Source organism: Hippocampus guttulatus, chromosome 1 (assembly GCF_054856545.1).
Source record: "Hippocampus guttulatus isolate MCC_2025c chromosome 1, RoL_Hgut_1.0, whole genome shotgun sequence".
NCBI classification, from domain to species: domain Eukaryota; kingdom Metazoa; phylum Chordata; class Actinopteri; order Syngnathiformes; family Syngnathidae; genus Hippocampus; species Hippocampus guttulatus.
In genome coordinates, this window is record NC_141261.1 from 15570264 (window position 1) to 15589556 (window position 19293).

Sequence of the window (19293 nt, forward strand, 5' to 3'; positions counted from 1 at the left end):
AAACTCAAGTTGCTTCTGCCTCAACAACACAAAGTTAACCAAACGCTGATTTATTGGCATAGAAGGTGCGTTTTATTGCTAAAAGTCTGCAAAATCATGTACATTGGAGTTCAGGTCAAACGAGCGATTCCAGATAGGCCGGCTGATGTGCTCGGCGTGGCTAGCTGGCGGTAGGGGGCGCCGTCTTACTGCAAAGACGAGCCACCAGTCCTGCCAACTGCAGTAGCGAGTTGACGCCCTCGATGATGTGCATGTGCGTGTAGCCAATCTCCTGCACGGGCAAAAATAAAACGCCCCACCGCACAAATTCAGCACTTGTCAGACGACGGTTGCATCACCGTTTTTTGTTTTCGATAAGAGATTGTTCCGGAGCAAGTGATCAAGCGCCCGCGGCGGCGTCTCACCTTGATGAACTCCAGTTTGAGGTACTCTGCCATCTGGTAGGTCTTGCATACTCGGAAGATGTTGCCGATGATGTCTTCCGGCGAATAGCCCAGCGCCCACAGCTGCTCCACCACCTTGTAGGCCTCATCCACGTTCCCGTCCACGCAGTGTCCCAGCATGCCTTTCACGAGCAGGGGGTGCGGCTCGTCGCACACCTTGAACACGTTCTCGCTGTTGATGTAGCCGAAGCCCGAGTTGGTGGACTGCAGGTTGTTCAGCGCCTAGCCACGCACAAACGGGGCATCAGAACAAGAGGGGTCAACGGGGCCCTATTTGGTTTGGATTTTGTTTTGAATGCGAGCACCATATATGTTTAAGAGCAACATCATTCACGTCGAAAAAGGAAGTGGTCCTTACAGCCAACTGGGGAGGCGGCAGATGAGTCCAATGGTCCTACCTCTGCCAAAGTTTGAGCAAGAGGAGCACGCGGGGAGTCCTCACCTGTCGCATGTCCCCCTGCGCGGTAAAGATGATGGCCTCCAGGCCGTCGTCGGACACGGACAGCCGCTCCCTCGCCACCACGTCCTGCAGCCGCGCCAGGATTTGGCCATCGCTCAGTTTGGAGTAGCGCAGAACGGCGCAGCGCGACTGGATGGCTTCGATAATCTTGTCGGAGGCGTTGCAGGCCAGTGCGAAACGTGTTGTCTTGGAGTAGATCTCCATGATCCGCCTCAATGCCTGCTGCGCGCCATCCGTCATACTGGAGGGACAGCGGGAGGGAGAAGCTGAAAGTTGGGAGTGGACCAATGTAACAGCCGTACCGCTTGGGTTTAGGTCACAACATCGACGCTTTGACACGGTGGCGGCTGCCACCCCCTCCTCAAGTTTCACCTGCCACCCCAATGAGTCTCGCAATACAGCGAAACTCCTCTACAACGAAATCTACACGGGCGAAAATACCTCTTAGTGAAAAAAATCTTCATGCATGAACACCATTCCCACTCTCCTGCCCCCCATACAACGAAAAAAAAACCCTGTTGCGTTATACAAAATCTTTTTCTCTGCTCTTTCCTCGCTACGAGATTCACTACGACGAAGTCTAATCCAACAGCGACCTATACTACTTCGTTCGGAAATGGCAACAGCAACCGCCACACTGGTTTACACGTGCGCAGTAGTCCAGGAAATATTTGTTAGTGTTAGTTTCAGACGCAGCAAGAACGTTGCATTGCTAAAATGGCGACAAAACGGACCGTTGCAGACCAAGGAGTTAAGAAAAGCATTCATGCTTAAAGACAGGATAAAAGTCATAAAAATGAAAGATGGAGGAAGTAAAGTAAAAGACATGATGCAAGAAATTGATGTAAGTGAATGCTGATCGTAAATTTCGCAATTTCTTTCCCATTTTTTTCTTTCTACACTGGCTTTATGAAGTGTTAAATAAGTGTATGCTCATATTTATGCACTACGTATTGGAATAAAACACACATACGCTTTGTATGGGTGTGTGTTTACATCTGAGATCAAATTTGCTACAGTGAAAAGCCCCTTGTTGTGAAAAATTTCTTGCTGCAAACATGATTTTGTTGTAGAGGAGTTTCACTGTATTTGAGTATGAAAAAAAGGGCATCTTTTTCTCAGTTGGTCCAGCTGCTTCTCAAAGGGGCCTCGGTGTGTCAGGAAAAGCCAATGTCAGCCTCCATTCCATCATTTCACCTGTCAGCTTCATCCAGGATGATGATCTTGTGTCGTCCTTTGGGTAGCGTCACCTTTTGCTGGGCGAACATTTTGATTTTGTTCCTCACCACGTCGATGCCCCTGCGCGCACCAAAGGTCAAAATGCATTAAAAAAAATGGAGGGGAGGAAAAAAAGAGAAACCCAGCCACAATGATCTCACCTGTCATTAGAGGCATTCAGTTCCAGCACGGCGTCCTTCATGGAGGCGCCAAGCAGCGCTCGAGCCAAACACAGGATACTGGTGGTTTTTCCAGTTCCAGGCGGACCTGAATCATAGACATCGGAGCGGTCAGCCTTTGACGGTTTTTTGGTCCGAGTAAATTTGTGATTCAGTGTATCCGACTATAACCACTTCACCATTTTCAGGTGTCTTATGAATAACATGACTGAAAACACATCAAAGGATCAAGAATCACATGGATAACTCCTGTCACATCTTCTATTTGCCTGACACTTCCCACGTTCAAACTACTGCGGTCAAGAAAATCATAAGCAATTAAAAAAAAGTGAAATACTCAAATGACAGAAAGGTTTGTTGACAAATGGTGCAATGGGAGACGTTCAACTTTTGCCAACAGGAAGTAGATGTGATGAAAAGGTGCGATCGGTTGTAGTGTTGGATGAGAAAGTGCGCATTCGCGATCCTTCATACACGTCGCGCTTTCAGGGCTCCATATACCTGCAATGATGATGTTCGGGACGTTTCCCTCCCGGGCGAACACCGCCAGGCGGCTGACGGTGTCCTCGTTGCCCACGATCTCGTTCAGCTTCAACGGCCTGTATTTCTCCACCCAGGGCAGGTCGTAGGAGGCGGAGCCGGAGCTCGGGCTGCTCCCCTCCCCGGCCTCCGTGTCCGGCGTGAGTGCACCTTCCACGGTTCTCTCCTCGCTCGGCGGTACTGCCATCTCTACGTCCATGATAGCCACGCTCAACAACAACTTGGTTCCCGCTCCGGAAACTGTAAGTAAGATCCATTCCCATTGGCTGAGGTCTCATCCGCGAGGTACGTTTACAAGTCTCGCGATATTTGGATCAAAATATGTCCTGTCTCCAACCGGCCACCGTAGATGCTTCATTTATGCTTTGTGTAAAAATTCCTACGTGTATCGTCTTACATGTTATTAGTAGTCTTTAATAAACACGAAAAGGACAAGACGAAATGTAAACGAATAGTTTTTATGATAAGAAAAACGTTTCAAATGGAAATGGTCTGAGTGCATAAAAATAAAAAAAATAATTTTCGACATGAACTGCTCCGCGATTCTACTCCGGTCAACAAAATACATGAGTTTAAGTCAAAGCGTTGTATTGTCAGTATTTTCAATTGTTAAAAGAGATAAATCTGTAATGTAATGTATATCTCTTCTACATTAGTGCTCTCTGTGGGATATTGTTGTTCAGCCAATAACAGTAACAGTAAGCACATATTTTTTTCAAATTTTTCATAACGCCCAAAAAAAGTGACAACCAAGTGACAGTTTTTTTTTCGGGAAGGGGCCGTGTTTTTTTTTTAAGTTTGTATCCAAATACAGTAGTTGTTTGCTTGCCTAGTCTGTTAGCAAGACCAAAATCAAGAGTGAAAGAAGAGTCACTATCCTTTTCAAGTCAGAAGGTAAGCATATCCGCGGTATCAGCAGAGATTATCGTCAACTGAAAGTGTGAACTGCATTAGTCTCTGATTAAAATGTGAAATTGTCAATGTGGGGGTGGGGAGTATTTGTGTCGGGGTATGTTGCGCGCCCCGCTTGCTATATTAATTCAAGTTTAATTGGGTGGGTTGGCGATGAAAGGCTCCACCCACCAGTGATGCATTGGCACTCTGGGCTCTGATTCTGCTCCCCGAAGCAAGCAAGCAGCTGGCTGCCAAGCTGCCGCCAGCACTCACCAAGGGATGTGGAAAAGGAGACGGCCGTATGCGCCCCTAAAACAAGCCAATTTCGCCACTGCCGGATATGTGCTGTCAAAGCACGATCGGCCACCAATCGTGATCGGCCAATATCTGTGGGGAAAAAAGTATGTTTGGTGTGGAAAAGTGGCATCCCTAACCCTATGATCGTTGGGAGTATGTTATTTTAATTGTGAACACAACAGCATGTCACAAACAAGAATGTGGGGAGAAATTTCAGTTCTGCAAACCCCAACCTCAACTGCAGAGTGCTGACGCTCTTAAATTGCTAATATTTCTACTTTCTTGTTCCCCTTTCATTATTTCCTTTTTCCTCCACGGGTATCTGACGTTCCCGGGTCTGTTTTGCAGCCGCAACAGTTTTCAGTCGTCAATCCAAAAACAACGTTGCAAATCTCGCGATAGTCAAGTGTACTAAAGGTGTGCCGCCGCCAATCTCGCGATACGTGAATCAAAACATAAGACGTCACCGAGCTCAGCGAGCTCGTCGGCGTGACGCAGCAAAACAAGGGACTTTAATACACGACACCCAGTTGACGTGAACGTGTCAAACGTGCCGCCGACACTAAAGATATCTCAACACTTGAATGATCATCAAGGTTCGCACATCACACGACTTACGCACAATGCATTCGCGTTTGTGTCTTGCGAATGTACAGCTCACGCAAACTATTTAGAGGAAAGTAAAACGACTGATTTGAGAGTTTGGAAAGGTCGTAGCGACGAGCCAGGAAGTCGTCATCCTCCCCCCGCAAACCACTTCCTTCTTCCGCAAACAAGTTCGCGCGGCCCGCCCCCTCCGGTCGATGGCTTGAGCAAGGCGAAGCTTCCAAGTGTCCACTTTTGCTTTCATTTCTCGTCATTGATGTCTCACTGACCGTTGTCATGGCGGCCAACAGCCGCTGCCCCGCGGCCGAGGATCCTCCGGGCCTGGAGACGCAGCGGCGGGAGGTCGAGTGTCTACTCCGGGACTGCGAGCTACGCGCCGGGGACAGTTGGTAAGACTCGTCCGCGCAGGCTAATCAGCCGCCGCCGTGAACGCCCAGTTACGGCAGCCCTTTATCGCCGCCGATGCGGGTTTCAGGGGACTTCTGGTAATTTGATTAGCGTTATTATTTTTCGACCATTGAAATCTCCGGCTGAGAAGTCTCGCGTCTGACTGACCGTTCGCGCATGTTGCTAATGTTAGCATGTGTGGAGTCTCCCCCACCCTCTCGACACCTTCCTGGTCAGGTCGACCTTTGAAATAAATGTGTTCTCTTGTGCTCTAGCATCTCCGTGTCACATTTTATTATGCGGAGGAGTCAAAGTTTTAGGATGACTTCAAAACATTAGCATCAAATACTTCAAATGTGGTTCAGCCACTACCTGAGTGCCTGTAATGGGCAGCATTTTTCACAGCCCCGCTTTGTTCAGCGGAGAGATCGGTGCTGTTGAACGGTCTGCGACTGGATGGATGTAAGTCTTGCGGAGCCGACGATGAGAAGAAAGGAGCGTTAGCGCGGAGCGCCGATGCAGATTTGGAACTGGGAGTCGCGGCTTGGAGTTTGAAGCGGATTACGTGGGACAGGAGAAGTGAACTAATGTCTTTTCGTCAATGGACGCTACAGCTTCGTGTTTGCTTTCAAAACGTAGCTTGTAGCAGACGTGTGCACATTTTCAGCATGACGTCTCTGATCTCTGAAGTGTATGCAGAAAAGTGGTGAAGATTTTCTCCTGGTACTCCGCTTTCCTCCCACATTCCCAAAACATGCACGGCAAATGATTTGCTCACTCGAAATTGTCCCTCGTTGTGATTGTGGGCCCTGCGACCTGTTGAGAGCGTAGCTTGCCTACCCCAAAGACCGGCGGCATCGGCTCCTGCACGCCCGCGACCGTTACTGCTGAAGCTGCAATGGCAGTTTAACAAGGATTTTCCATTTTGCGAATATACAGCAAGATCACTGTTTGAGAGGAAGCGCGGGCGGCCGAGAAGTATTTCAAATTGTGCTCGTCATCGAGACTCAAATGCTAACAATTGCTAATAAAAGTATAGCTAATTTTCTTAATCTAGCCTATTTGTTTTTTTCCTCAGATTTTTTTTTCTCGGATCAGAATTGAATTTCTCCAAGCTACTTGTTCAATCTACACGTTGTATCACTTGTGAGAAAGATGTTTGAATGTCATTAGTGCTGTCAAGAGATTTAAAAATGTGAGATTAATTAATTATGATCTGTAATTAATTTAATTAATCAATATTTTAATCTCATCTCAAAATTGCTGAGAAAACCCCTATTTTCGTTTTAAATTATATTTTTTCAATTCAGTTTCAAATTAAATAGGACTGTAATTAATTATTCACAATTAACGTGATAAATTGACACCTCTAAATGTCATTGTCCTTGTCTTGTGTTGTGATGCGTTATCCCCCCCCCAAAAAAAAGCCAATTTTTGTCACTTAAACACCCCCAGCTAATTTTGCTTAAATTAAATTAGATTAAATCAATTCATCGGTTGTGACGTCACTTTCACTTTGTGTGTCAGGTTCATGGTGGAACATCGCTGGTACGAACAGTGGAAGGAATTTGTGGAAAGCGGAGACCAGAACTCGACGTGTCCCGGTCAAATCGACAACAGCGAGCTGTTTGAGGGTGAGTGAGCACACTTTCTCCTCCACTTCTGTTTCATCTGTTTACTTTTTTTCTCCTAGTATCATGACTCCATTTACTAACCAATAATTATTGTGCCACTTTTCCGATTTTATTCTGGGAAAATAATGACTAAAAATGGGTTGTTGTAATGTAAACACATTTATCGTCATGACCTAACGAAGAATTACTTCTGATAACATTCACAATGTGATTTTTAAAAAAACTGCCACTTTGTTCCGATATATGTATTTTCGGAACAAAGTCTCCTGGTTCCAAAGTGGCGTGCGCGTTTATTTTTCCTCATCTTGCGATGCAACGTCACAAGATTGATTTCCTCGTGATCTGGCGATTGCATCCCGTGTCGTGTATTAAGCTGCTTTCCTCACCTCAGATGTGGACTCGTACCACCTGAAAGAGCGTCTGGTGGAGAACGAGGACTTTGTCCTAGTGCCCGCCGAGGCCTGGCACAAGCTCCTGTCCTGGTATGGGATCGTGGACCAACAGCCGCCGCTGGAACGAAAGGTGACTTTAGGAATCTCCGCCCCCCTCCTCCCACAGACTGAAATTTCTTGAGCGATGGGAGTCACGCCCTCGCGCTGTCGTGTGCGCTTCAGGTGGTGGACCTGCCCAGCACGCTCAAGGTGGAAGTTTACCCAGTGGAGCTCTTCCTCTGTCTCCACGGCAACATGGAGAACGTCACCACGGCGCACTTTAGCCGCACCGACAGCATACGTGAGTTTTGCTTGGAAAATTGTTTGGAAAACGGAGCGATGGGGCCAGCTCCTTGGCGGAGGAGTTTTATCAGGAAAATAAAAGGCTGACGGTTGAGGTAGTTTCTGTAATTGCGCAACCTGGCAAATCAAATCGCACATTTTGTTTGTGTGTTCTTGATCATGAGATGAGCACATGGATAACAAACGTTTGAAAGATGAAATGTACAAAATTGTTTTTGTTTTTTTGTTTTGTCATTGATCACTCATTCCAAACCATGCATTTGACCTGATAAAAAAATCTCAGCAAAAGTGTTCATTTCACTCCGAAAGACACATGACGTGATATTTTACGGCACTAAATAAAACGAATGAAAGTGCAATCATGTTCATTTCAATCAAGCGAGTGCGAAACAATTCTTTTTGGATTTTATTCAATATTTGCCAAATGAATTCAAATGAAATTATTTATTCGCTACAAAAGAAGAGGCTCAACTATTTTTATCATCTATGACATCATTGTTTCATTCTAGTCCAAGCAAATATGAATTATACAATTCAATCAATTTTTTTTTTTTTTTTTGCATTTTCACATATTTTTATAATTTGTCTTTTTTCCTTTTTGAAAACCTTGAGAGTAAATTGCACCCCATGAGCTCACCATTTTGCCCGTTTGGTTTGGCGCAAGACGTCGGGACTGTTAGAAGCCTTTGCATTTTCACTTGCGTGTGTGTGTGTGCGCGCGCAGAGTCGATCCAGTTGGCCATGTGTCGGGCCTTCTCGCTGCCGTCGACGTGCGAGTGTCGCCTCTGGATGAAAAGTTCGGACAACAACTGTGAACGTCTCCGGAACGTCCACGTGAGCGTGCTGGACGCCTGCCTGAGCTCCGGCATGGTGAGCGTGCACGCGCGCCACTTTTCCTTTGCCCACAAGGACTTGCTGAATCCTAAAACAGCACGGCTACCATTTCTTCTCATGAAATCGCAATCGAAGCGCATTTCAACTTTAATCTCTCGCTTGATTCTCACGTTTCAGACTGTGATCATGGAGACGAGGAATGCTGACGGCACTTGGCCGAGCACCAGACCTTTAATTCTGTAAGCAACTTTGTTTCACTTTTGTTTGTTTGTTTTTTACTCCTTTTCGTGGTACAGGGAAACTCCTCTACAACGAAATCATGTTTGCAAGCAATTTTTCACAACAGGGGGCTTTTCACTGCAGCAAATTTTATCTCAGATGTAAACACACACACAAAACATGTGTGTATGCTTTATTTTTATTCCAATACGTAGTGCATAAATATGAGCATACACCTATTTGACACTTCATATAGTCGGTGTAGAAAGAAAAAAAAAACGGGTTAAGAAATTGCAAAATTTACGATCAGCATTTACTTTCACTTACCGGTACATCAATTTCTTGCATAAAGTCTTTTACTTTGCTTCCTCCATCGTTCATTTTTCTGACTTTTATCCTGTCTTCAAGCGTGAATGCTTTTCTTTTCTTAACTCCTTGGTCTGGAAAGGTCCGTTTCGTAGCCATTTTAGCAATGCAACGTTCGTGCTGCGTCTGAAACGAACACTAACAAATACTTCCTGAACGACTGCGCATGTGTAAACCAGTGTGGTGGTTGCTGTTGCCGTTTCCGAACAAAGCAGTAGAGGTCGCTGTTGGATGAGACTTTTGTGGAAGGCTTGTTTTCGTTGTTTGCGAGGCAAGAGCAGAGAAAAAGATTTCGTATAACGGAACAGGGGGATTTTTCGTCGTAGGGGGAGCAGAAAAGTGGGAATGGCGTTCATGCAGGAACATTTTTTTTCACATAAGGGGGGTATTTTCGCCCATGTAGGTTTCGTTGTAGAGGAGTTTCACTGTGGCATGGTGGTGATAAACGAGCATCTTAGAAGGAAAGCGGACGATTTTCTGATGCCCGATTGAGTTTTTGCCATCGCTACAGTGGTGTTGGCAAGCGGCCACGAGCACACACTGGCGACCGTGCGCGTTTTATGTTCACACCACGTCCTGTTGCGCGCTAAGCATTTGTAGCGTCGAGGGAGGCGTTGCTCAGGGGTACTCGAGCGTATAAAATTGTGGCCGACGCCCGATTTCATTCCGGACGTGGAGACGGCTAGCTTGCGAGCTGGTCAATGGCAGCATTCAAAACGTCCCCACAAAGCCCGCCGCTTGTTTTCCAGGAGGAACTCTCCGGAGGAGCAAGACTCGTATCGAGGTCAGCCCGGCGTCTGCGGCCTCACCAACCTCGGCAACACCTGCTTCATGAACTCCGCTCTGCAGGTGTCTGGCGCGCGCGCACGCACACGGGTCGCGACACGCTCAACGCGCCTGTTAACCCGCTTTTTGCACCCCCCATGCAGTGCCTGAGCAACACACCCCCGTTGACCGAGTACTTCCTGCAGAGCTCCTACCTGGAGGAGCTCAACTTCTCCAACCCGCTGGGCATGAAGGGCGAGATCGCCGAGGCCTACGCCGACGTCATCAAGCAGATGTGGTCGGGCCACCACTACTCGGTGGTGCCGCGCGTCTTCAAGGTGCCGTCGCGCCGCGCCAGTGGACAGCCGGCGGCGCCACGCCCGACCCCTGACGCCTCTTGTGTGTGTGTGTGTGTGTGTGCGCGCGCAGACGAAGGTGGGCCACTTTGCTTCTCAGTTTCTGGGCTACCAGCAGCACGACAGTCAGGAGCTGCTCTCCTTCCTGCTGGACGGGCTGCATGAGGACCTGAACCGAGTCAAGAATAAAGAATACATCGAGCTGCGGGATGCCGAAGGACGCCCGGACCAGGTCACTTCCCCTTCTTTCAGATCTCACGAATGTTTCACGAATGAAATCCTTTGCTTTTCGGGGAAAAGGCACCAAGATGTGATGGGAGTCAATTGTGGTTTGCCAATGAGAAAAACAGGCTCCAAAAATGTTGGTATTAAGAGAGGAAATCTTTTTTTGGGGTCATTGTGTTATTTATTTAGAAAATATGTTTGGGGGGGGGTAAAAAAGTCTCCGATGTTTGGCTTCGAAACATCGAGATATCCAACCTAGAATGTGTGAAGCGCTCCTTCGCCATGCTGACTAAATGAACTTCCATGCACAAGAAGAGAAATGGAGTCCTCCACTGCGCAAAGGTGTTTGATTATGAAGGCGTCACATTTGTAATTGGATTGAGGTAGACGGCTCTGCTTTTTTTTTTCTCCGTTAAATCAAACTTATTTTTCTGTCCTTTTTTTTGGGGGGGACTGGGGGGTGCATCATCCGCGTGTGGCGGCTCAAGCAGGAAGTGGCCGAGGAGGCTTGGCGGAACCACAGACGGCGCAACGACTCGGTGATCGTCGACACCTTCCACGGCCTCTTCAAGTCCACGCTGATTTGCCCCCAGTGCCGCAAGGTGTCCGTCACCTTTGACCCCTTCTGCTACCTCAGCATTCCGCTCCCTGTCAGCAAGGAGCGCATCATGGAGGTCTTCTTCATCTCGCTCGACCCGTACGCCAAACCCATGCAGGTCCGTGGCCGGCCATTGATGACTGGTTTTTATTTTATTTTTTTAAGTCGTCAGCCTCGATTAAGCCCATCGGAATCGGTAAGATAATGTGTGTGTGTGTGTGTGTGTGTGTGTGTGTGCAGCATCGCGTGGTGGTCGCCAAGGCGGGAAAAGTGTCGGACCTCTGCTCGGCTTTGTCCCAGTCAACCGGTGTTCCAGAAACTCAGGTGAGGCTAAAGCGTCGTAAGAATTGATTTTTTTCCCATCACCGGAAAACATTTGAACGCAACGTGGATATTCGTCACCTTGACTGAAGGGCAAGGACAAAACATTTAGTTTTGTACCTTTTTAATGTTGTTTGACTGCACGCCACCGGGCAGATGCAAAGGAGACGACAACTCAAAAGTGCGTGCTTGCGTGCGTTTCAGATGGTGGTCGCTGACGTGTTCAAACATCGCTTCTACAAAATCTACACGCCAGACGAATCGCTGAACTGCATCCTGGACCGGGACGACATCTTTGTGTATGGCGAGCTCCGCGTCCCCCGGCTGCGCGTCAGGTCGGGCCTTTTGGTTGGCGTCACGCCGACGACCGCTTGTGCGTTTGCGGGCTAGGTACCAGTGCGACGTGCAAAGCGAGCAGCAGACGCTCGTGGCGCTCTACCTGAGGGAGCGTTCCCACTACCGAGACTACGGCTCAGTCAGCACCGCGCTCTTCGGCCACCCGCTGCTGCTCAGCGTGCCGCGCGGCAGCTGCACGCAGGAGGCGCTCTACCCCATTTTCCTGGAGCGACTGGCGTGCGTAGCGCTCGTAGCACGTCCCGGTCACCCGCGTTGAGCGGCCCCGCGCTAAAACGCTTGCCGTGTGCGTGCAGGCGCTACGTGCGGGTGCCCAAAGCCTCCGAGGAGCTGGAGGAAGACGACGACGAAGACGAGCTCTATAAAAGCCAGACCAACGGCGTCAGCGACGGTAACAAACCCGCCCCCCCGAGCTGCCGACGCGAGAGGCGATCTTCGAGCTGACAAATCGCCCCCCCGTCGGCTTCGCTGACGTCGTTTCTCGCCCGTGTCCGATCGGCCGCGCAGATGACGAGCAAGAGGATGCGGAACGAGCGGGATGCTCGCAGTCGGGGGCGCGCTCCCCCGACGGGTCGGCAAACGGCCGCCACCGCGACCCCGCCGTTCCCTCGGAGGGCCACGCTCGGGCTCCGCCCCCTCCGGAGGAGGGCGACGTCCACAACGCGTGCGCCGGTGTCGCCAAGCCCCCCTGCAGCGGCGACGCCGGCCCAAACGACGGCCACATCCACGCCCGCGGCGAAGAGAGCCGGACCGAAGTGGGCGAGGAGGAGAATGAGGAGGAGGAGGAAGAGGAGGAGGCGGTACCGGCACCGCTACGTGACGCCGCCGCCGAAGACGACGACGACGACGACAAGCGGGAGGAGGCGTGTTCGCCCACCACGCCGGCCAACCAGCAAGCGGCCAAGACGAGGGCGTGTCGCAGGAAGAAGCGTCTGTTTGACATCCAGGCGGTCAACTGCAACGGCCTCGAGCGGGAAATGGGCCCCGACATGACCCTCAGCTGTGAGTGCGCGCGAGCACGCACACGAATGACTCGGACTCGCAGAGAGTATGTTTGATATGATATGTGGCTCGCGTGTCTCGTTTGTTTGTGTGTGCGAGCAGCGCAGCCGTACGTGGCGCTGGACTGGGACGCCGAAACCAAGAAAAGATTCTACAATGAAAACGAGGCAGAGGTCAGTGTGTAATTGTTGTGGAAATTCAACAACATCAAATGTCAACTCTTGTGGCCAGCTGCTTTTTCTGTGAGCAAAGGGGAAAAAAATCAATTCGGTTTTTAAAGTGTTTTGAACTCATTCACTCCCAAAGACGTTTTTAAACGTCTTTTCAGACTTGGTCCAGAATTGGCTGAAAATGGCAAATATGTCATCGAAAGAAAAATCTGGCAGCAACTATTTTCATGATGGCACTTGACATTGGGAAAAAAAAATAGCTGACCAATCGAGCTAAAGCTCCGCTCTTTGCTGTGGTCGCGCCGCAGAAGTACATGAAACACGGCAGCATGGACGTTCCCCTGCAGCAGAGCACCGTGCAGCTGCAGGAGTGCATCCAGCTCTTCACCACCGTGGAAACACTGGAGGAGGAGAACCCATGGTAGGCAACGCCCCCCCCCCCCCCCGTACCCGCGCGCACCGACCGCCGCCGACCTGTGCCTTTGCAGGTACTGCCCCGTGTGTAAGAAGCACCAGCTGGCCACCAAGAAACTGGATTTGTGGTCTCTGCCGGAGGTCCTCATCATCCACCTCAAGAGGTTCTCTTACACCAAGTTCACCAGAGAGAAGCTGGACACCATTGTGGACTTTCCCCTCAGGTACGCGTGCGAGCACACGGTCTGATATTTGGAGCTCAATGTTTTCCTTGCGTCGGCCAATCCAAATGGAAAAATGTCTCCCGAATGAAGGAATAATGTCAAAGAAGGTTCCCCACAAAGAAGACACGCACCGGTAGCCGATAGCCTTCGCGTGCTAGGAGCTAATGCACCGGTAGCCGATAGCCTTCGCGTGCTAGGAGCTAATTCCAGGAGCTAATGCTAGGAGCTAATGCTAGCATTTGTTGGTGACAAAAACAGTCATTTTATCGTGGTGGACTGTCAAGGATGCCGCCACACCAAAGACGCTCCCTTCACGCTGCGGCGCCGGATGCCCAATTTGAATCCGATCTCTGTGTCGTCTCGTTCACATGACAAAAAACCAATGTGACTTCTCATGTGAACGCAACGCGGCCGTGATGTCATCCGCATGCGCACCAAGCACAACGTCCAGTGACGTACGCCACCAAAAAAAAAAAGTCTCGTCGCGCTGACGGAAATAAATCTGCTGCCGCGTGTCACGCTCATTTTATCTGATACGGCGGTCCGGCGGTCGACCGGTTAGCGCGCGGGCCTCTGTGGCGCTGGGTTCGATTCCGGCTGCAGCCTTCCTGCGTGGAGTTTGCTTGCACGTTCTCCCAAAGTTCCTCAAACAAAGTGAAAGACGAGAAGACCGGCGCGACGTCGAACGGGGTCCAGGCGTCTCGCCGACCCAATGAGGAAAGGCTCGTATTTGTGCGTTGCAGGGATCTGGACTTCTCGGGTTGTCTCCTGAGGAAGACGACGTCCAACGGGGAGCCTCCGAGCCGCTACGACCTCATCGCCGTGTCCAACCACTACGGGGGACTCCGCGACGGACACTGTACGACTTTTGACTTTCGGTGCGCCTCAGCCTGCCGCGCCCGAGCGCCTCAGCTGGTTTTGTGTGTTTTGTGCGCGCGCAGACACCAGCTATGCACGCAACAAGGACAGCGCTCAGTGGTACTACTTTGACGACAGCAAAGTGACGTATGCCACAGAGGAGCAGATCATGGTGAGTCCTCGCCAAGATGCTGACAAGCTTGATGCGTCCCGGACAAAAGAGGTTGCTGACAATATTTTTTGGGGGAAAATATTGACGTTAGAATTAAGTCGGAGTCTGACGAGATGTTGGGGAGAAAGGTCAAATATTTTCACGGTTGAAATCATCGCATTTGGCAAATGAAGCCGTCTGCTTTTGAGGGCGTAACGTGTTGATGTCGCGCAAACTTGAACAAGGGCCTTTTGTTTTTGCATGCGGCAGACCAACGCGGCCTACGTTCTCTTCTACCATCGGCAAGACAAGATGAGGAAACCGCGCGTGGCCGCGCCCCCGACGAGCTCGCCCACCGGCGCTGCCTCGCCCGCGCGGCCCTCGCAGACGGACGTCGCCGCCGTGACGCTGCCGTGCGCCTCCGCCTTTGCCGAGCTCACCATGGAGACGGACTGAGCAAGAGACGGGCGGCTTTGGCGGCTCGACTATTATGAGTAGTGGCTTTCTTTCTTTTTTTTTTAAACGTTGGAGTGACAACAGTTGCCCAGTTCGCAGGCTATGATTCAACACTGACTGTCATCGGCCAAAAACAACCATGATCATCGAACCACTTTGAGAGGCCAATTTGATTGGGAGAGACGAAATCTATGAATTCACATTCACGATGGATTGGGTGACGATAATGCAACGCAGAATTCCGAGACACTGTGTACTCATCGGCTGAAGGAAATGGACAAATTCGGACGCTCGCTTGACTGGACCGAGAGAAATGGACGAATTCAAAGATGGGGAAATGAAGCTTCACTTTGCATCATGAAGCAGTTGTTGTATTTTTGACTCCTGTAGATGGCACTGTTGGTTGAAATAAAGATAAGCGCGAGGGCGTGTGCTTTCAGCCCAATGTTGGAACAGAGGGTGCCATCTGGAAGAGTCAAAAAAATCCATCTTTGAAGCGTCATTTTCCCACCGCTGGATGGAAGTCTCTGAATTGAGAGAGACTCATCCAATTAGACCTCTTGAGAGACTAATCTGGACAATGAAAATCTCATTCCAAACATTCCAGTCAGACTGAGCAATGAATGACGGACACTTTCTTCAGCCACCCAAGTTTCTGAATTCATCGCTTTTCCTCATCAAATTTGATTGGACAAAAACAAAGAAAAAAATGTCGTTGGGGACTGATTGGACTGGACAGAGGCATTGTATGAATTTTAACCAAATTTGGCGCTCGACCCCTTTGATTTTGTCAATCATGATTGGTCTCTTTTCATGTTTCCATTGCCACATTCGTACATGTTGACTTGAGGATTTTTTTTTTTTTTTTGTATATTTTGCTTGTACTATTTATTGGGTGTCACGTGCCCTGGAGAGGCCATGGAGGCGCTTCTTCCCCCCCAAAATGTTTTGATTGACAGCCGTGATGCTGTACAGTATTTTTCTAACAGAGCTTCTTTTTATGGAAACTGGTCAGGCTTTCTCTGGTCTTCCTGTTTTGTCAGAAATGCGAAGATTTTATAAGACTTTTGAAATAAAATGACACCCACGTCACCACCGCCACCTTGTCTTCTCCTTCCGACAAGCAGGGGTCAATGTGGTAAAACTCAAAACCTTTATTTATAAATTAAGGATGAACGAAAAGCAAGTTGATCTGATGGTTGACCTGTGACATCAGTCAAGTCAAAGCGTCCAGAACAGGGCCGGCCGGGCAAACTTGGGGGGCTGCCGTTTTAGAACATCATGGGCCAGCCCAGTCCAAAATTAACAAAAGAATAACCAATGATTTAATGAAACAAGTGATAAAAACGAAGCATTAGATGGAGTTATTAAATAACATTTGAATGTTTTAAAATGCAAATTTTGCAACGACTATTTTTTTTCACTATTGACAATGTAAATGAGTTTTCCAAATTTTCTGAATAAGGATTTTTTAAAACAAAATTTGTAGTATCATTCTAACGGAATCAAGTTCATTTCCTAAATATTTACAATGAGCAAATTGAAGAAGTACTTTTCAAACTTATTTTTGTATTAGATTTTTTTTTTTTTACTAAAATATTGAGTAATGCAAATGATTTTGTGAAAGCAAGTTGAAGGGTCAAAGGAACAATTGGCTGACAAAACGTCAGTGGGCCAAGTCGCCCCCAGCCCTGCTCGAGGACGGCAGACTTTTGAGGTCTTAGCTGAAGACGCCCGCCAGGTTGAGCTCTCGGGCCATCAGCTCCTCCTCCACGTTCTCCAGGGCCCACTTGTGCTCCACAATCTCCAGTGCCTCCCACTCGCTCTGCATGCGGCACGTTGACAGATGAGTCAGACAGAAGAGGCCCCCCTCCAAAAAATAGACATCACCTTAAAAGCCTTGTTGGGGTCCGGGGGCATGGCCATGGCGGCGCCGGTCATCTGGTCCTGCATGACCCGCGATTGATCGGCGGCTGGCAAGGAAGGAGAAGCGCTGAAATGCGCTTTGCTTTCCCTTTGTGTGTGTGTGTGGGGGGGGGGGACTAACCGTTGTCGTGTCCCAGGATGAGGCTGTACATGCTCCTGAGGCCAAACACGTTCAGGAAGTACCAGGACGCGGAGCTCACCCTGCAACCGAAAGAATCCGGATTAGACAGTCGGCCATTTTGCTCGTTGGCAGAAGGTCAAATCAAGTTCACGCGGAGATGGTGAGCGTTCATCCCCCCCAAAAAAAATCTCTCTGAAGCTCTTGTGAGGAGCGTGCGTTTGGACCGATTGCCATACGAACCAGGACGCATCCAGCGTGAGCAGGTCAATACCGCGCTGCAACATGGGCTTGAAGCGCAGCGTCAGCGGGAACGGAACCTTGGCTAGATGGAGGAAAAGGGTTGGCGCCGGGCGCTGTGTTTGACATGGCGAAAACGCACGCCGCGGCGGAGCTGACTTATGACAAATCCAGAGAAGGCCCAGTTGATCCAGCCGCCGATCATGATCATGGGGAGCACGTTGGTCAGGTTTCCTTTCATCATGTCTGTCAGCATGCTGGTGTCTGCAAGGCGCATGGTACAAAGGCTGACGCGCAAACGCGAAAAGACCGCAAGCGGACCGGCGGCGAGAGCCGGGGGCCACGCGCGGGCGGCCATTTCAGGAGCTGCTTTGCACAAGCAATCGGTGAGGACGACACTTTTTTTCCAACTGCTGACTTCAGTTCTTGCAGGAAAAAAAAACCATTTTGATTCATTTGCTTTTTCTGTGAGCGAGGTCAAATCCGTTTGGAAGGCCATTTCAGACACACCTGTGATTGGGTTTTTGGGGACCACCTTCCTCTTGACCGTCTTGAAGAAGCCCGTTTCCACATTGTTGAAGTAGTGCTTCCTCATTGAGAACGACTGCACACACACACACCATAAAGCCACCTTTGGTTATTCGAGCACGTTATTTGTGGCCAAAGTGGCACATGGACCTTGAACTGGATATCAAATCAAAGCTCAAATGGCCTTCCGTACAAAGTGACCCTTTCATGTCACAGGACCGCCGTCGTCATTGTCACATATGTGCCGCACATGAGCCGCAACAGCTAAGAAACGCACACGGAAGGAACTGCTGCGAGATGGGCGCCCGCTCACCTGTCTGGGAATATATTTGCCGTTCTCACGGAGGATGCGGCTGCGCAGGAGCACCTGACTGAAGGGACGCACACATCCCAAATCAGAATTCTTCACTTGAGGTCACGAAAAAAAACAACTTAGGAGTCAAGGTCGCTTTTGTCATGCGATGGGAACATATCATCAGGATCTAATCCGACCTGTCGGAAAGCTGCTCCAGGTCCACTTTCTTGTCGCTGTGCAGCAGCTGAGTGACATAATGGCGGATGACGCCCACCATGAAGGTGATAAAGACAATGGGCAGAACTACCCACAAACGGATACTTGAGTCCAGCAGGAGCTCCGGGCCTGCCATCGCGCGCTTTACAGACTCCCGGGGACACTCTGAAACGCAAAACAAAACAAAACAAAAAACTCAACGTCACGTGACTGTTAACATCCTTCAAATTGACATTGAAAATAAAAACATGTCTGTGCAACAACAGGTTGTGGCACGAAAACAAGCGGTGAGGAGGAGTCGACGTCAAGCTCAAAACGACGTTCGTTCAACTAAGTGCCGAAGTCGACTACCGGTAGTGTATTGAAACCCTTCAAATGACACACAACTACTGGGATGCAACAAATTCAAGTAGGTTTTCATAATAGGTCTCCTAAAAAAAGTCTAGCTTCACCCAGTAGTATAGTATTTTCTCGTTTTAAATAATTTTGATCACGTTTCCCGAGAAAATGTGGGTCGACAGACACAGAAGGTAGTTGCCCTACCAACTTTTGAGTCTTGGGCCGTTCTGAATCGGAACCCAATACGCCCGTTTAATCCAAAATCGTGTATTGCATTGACCGCGTGTTTACACTACCCATTGTCGCATAAGCACCGTGCGATTACGAGTTTAGTGGTTCGTCCCAGCTCTTGCAAACACAGAACGACGTTTCTGAACATGCTCGTTAGCATTTGCTCGGGGAGCTGAGCACTTTGCTCGTGTGGAGGTCGTCTGAAGTGCCTTTCCCGCAACGTTCGCTTTTACTTTGCCTGCAGTTACTGTACATTTTGGTTTTTGTGTGTCAACATAAAATGCTACAAAACATTTACTTGTCAGCCGCACCAGATCGGACTTACCACATGAATGAAGTTCAAAATGTTAACACGAAGCGAAGAAGGAGGGGGAGTGAACGACGAAGAATTTCCGGTTCATGAGAAAACTAAAATGGAGATATACATTATATTAATATGTAACGTACACACACAAAAACATTGACGGACGTCAGAGAACTATCGAACAACTAAGTAGAGATTCAAGCTTTTGCCTTTGAACGTTACAAATGTTTTATCTACAAAAGAAAAATTTTGCAGTCGTTACGTATCGTTGTCGTGGCCGAGTGGTTAAGGCGATGGACTAGAAATCCATTGGGGTCTCCCCGCGCAGGTTCGAATCCTGCCGACAACGTCACATTTTGGTAAATCTTTGAGAATGCTTTCAGGCAACAAA

General features: G+C 49.1%; 3 protein-coding genes and 1 non-coding gene across 8 annotated transcripts; 2 read left to right on the forward strand and 2 right to left on the reverse strand.

The window, feature by feature from the left end:
* Positions 1-49: 49 nt before the first annotated feature.
* On the reverse strand, positions 50-5055 carry rfc2 (replication factor C (activator 1) 2). 4 transcript variants are annotated; one of them, XM_086113698.1, is made up of 8 exons: positions 4907-5055; positions 3924-4121; positions 2802-3080; positions 2283-2388; positions 2101-2202; positions 886-1144; positions 405-665; positions 50-271 (listed from the first exon to the last, which is right to left on the reverse strand). In XM_086113698.1, the coding sequence occupies exons 3-8, from the start codon at positions 3037-3039 to the stop codon at positions 161-163; spliced, it is 1077 nt and encodes a 358-aa protein (XP_085969824.1). In that variant the 5' UTR covers positions 3040-3080; positions 3924-4121; positions 4907-5055; the 3' UTR covers positions 50-160. The 4 variants fall into 4 exon arrangements, with proteins under 4 accessions (XP_085969824.1, XP_085969808.1, XP_085969816.1 ...); XM_086113682.1 differs by having other exon boundaries at positions 4654-4915; XM_086113690.1 differs by lacking the exon at positions 4907-5055 and adding an exon at positions 4650-4790.
* Positions 4885-15797, forward strand: usp11 (ubiquitin specific peptidase 11). The gene is made up of 21 exons (XM_086113645.1): positions 4885-5026; positions 6552-6658; positions 7050-7180; positions 7273-7390; positions 8117-8262; positions 8404-8465; positions 9561-9660; positions 9741-9914; positions 10006-10164; positions 10649-10873; positions 10996-11079; positions 11281-11375; positions 11467-11649; positions 11727-11821; positions 11938-12432; positions 12535-12605; positions 12911-13023; positions 13091-13240; positions 13984-14099; positions 14182-14270; positions 14520-15797. The coding sequence occupies exons 1-21, from the start codon at positions 4914-4916 to the stop codon at positions 14703-14705; spliced, it is 3012 nt and encodes a 1003-aa protein (XP_085969771.1). The 5' UTR covers positions 4885-4913; the 3' UTR covers positions 14706-15797.
* A 47-nt stretch (positions 15798-15844) lies between these two features.
* On the reverse strand, positions 15845-19072 carry LOC147210625 (ER membrane protein complex subunit 3). Of its 2 annotated transcripts, XM_086113754.1 has the most exons (9): positions 18924-19072; positions 18010-18193; positions 17831-17888; positions 17500-17593; positions 17149-17253; positions 16993-17074; positions 16753-16832; positions 16596-16678; positions 15845-16530 (listed from the first exon to the last, which is right to left on the reverse strand). In XM_086113754.1, the coding sequence occupies exons 2-9, from the start codon at positions 18162-18164 to the stop codon at positions 16426-16428; spliced, it is 762 nt and encodes a 253-aa protein (XP_085969880.1). In that variant the 5' UTR covers positions 18165-18193; positions 18924-19072; the 3' UTR covers positions 15845-16425. The 2 variants fall into 2 exon arrangements, with proteins under 2 accessions (XP_085969880.1, XP_085969872.1); XM_086113746.1 differs by having other exon boundaries at positions 17149-17593.
* Positions 19073-19169: 97 nt separating this feature from the next.
* On the forward strand, positions 19170-19251 carry trnas-aga (transfer RNA serine (anticodon AGA)). The gene has a single exon. It is a non-coding gene; the product is annotated as a tRNA-Ser (tRNA).
* The last annotated feature ends 42 nt before the right edge of the window (positions 19252-19293 follow it).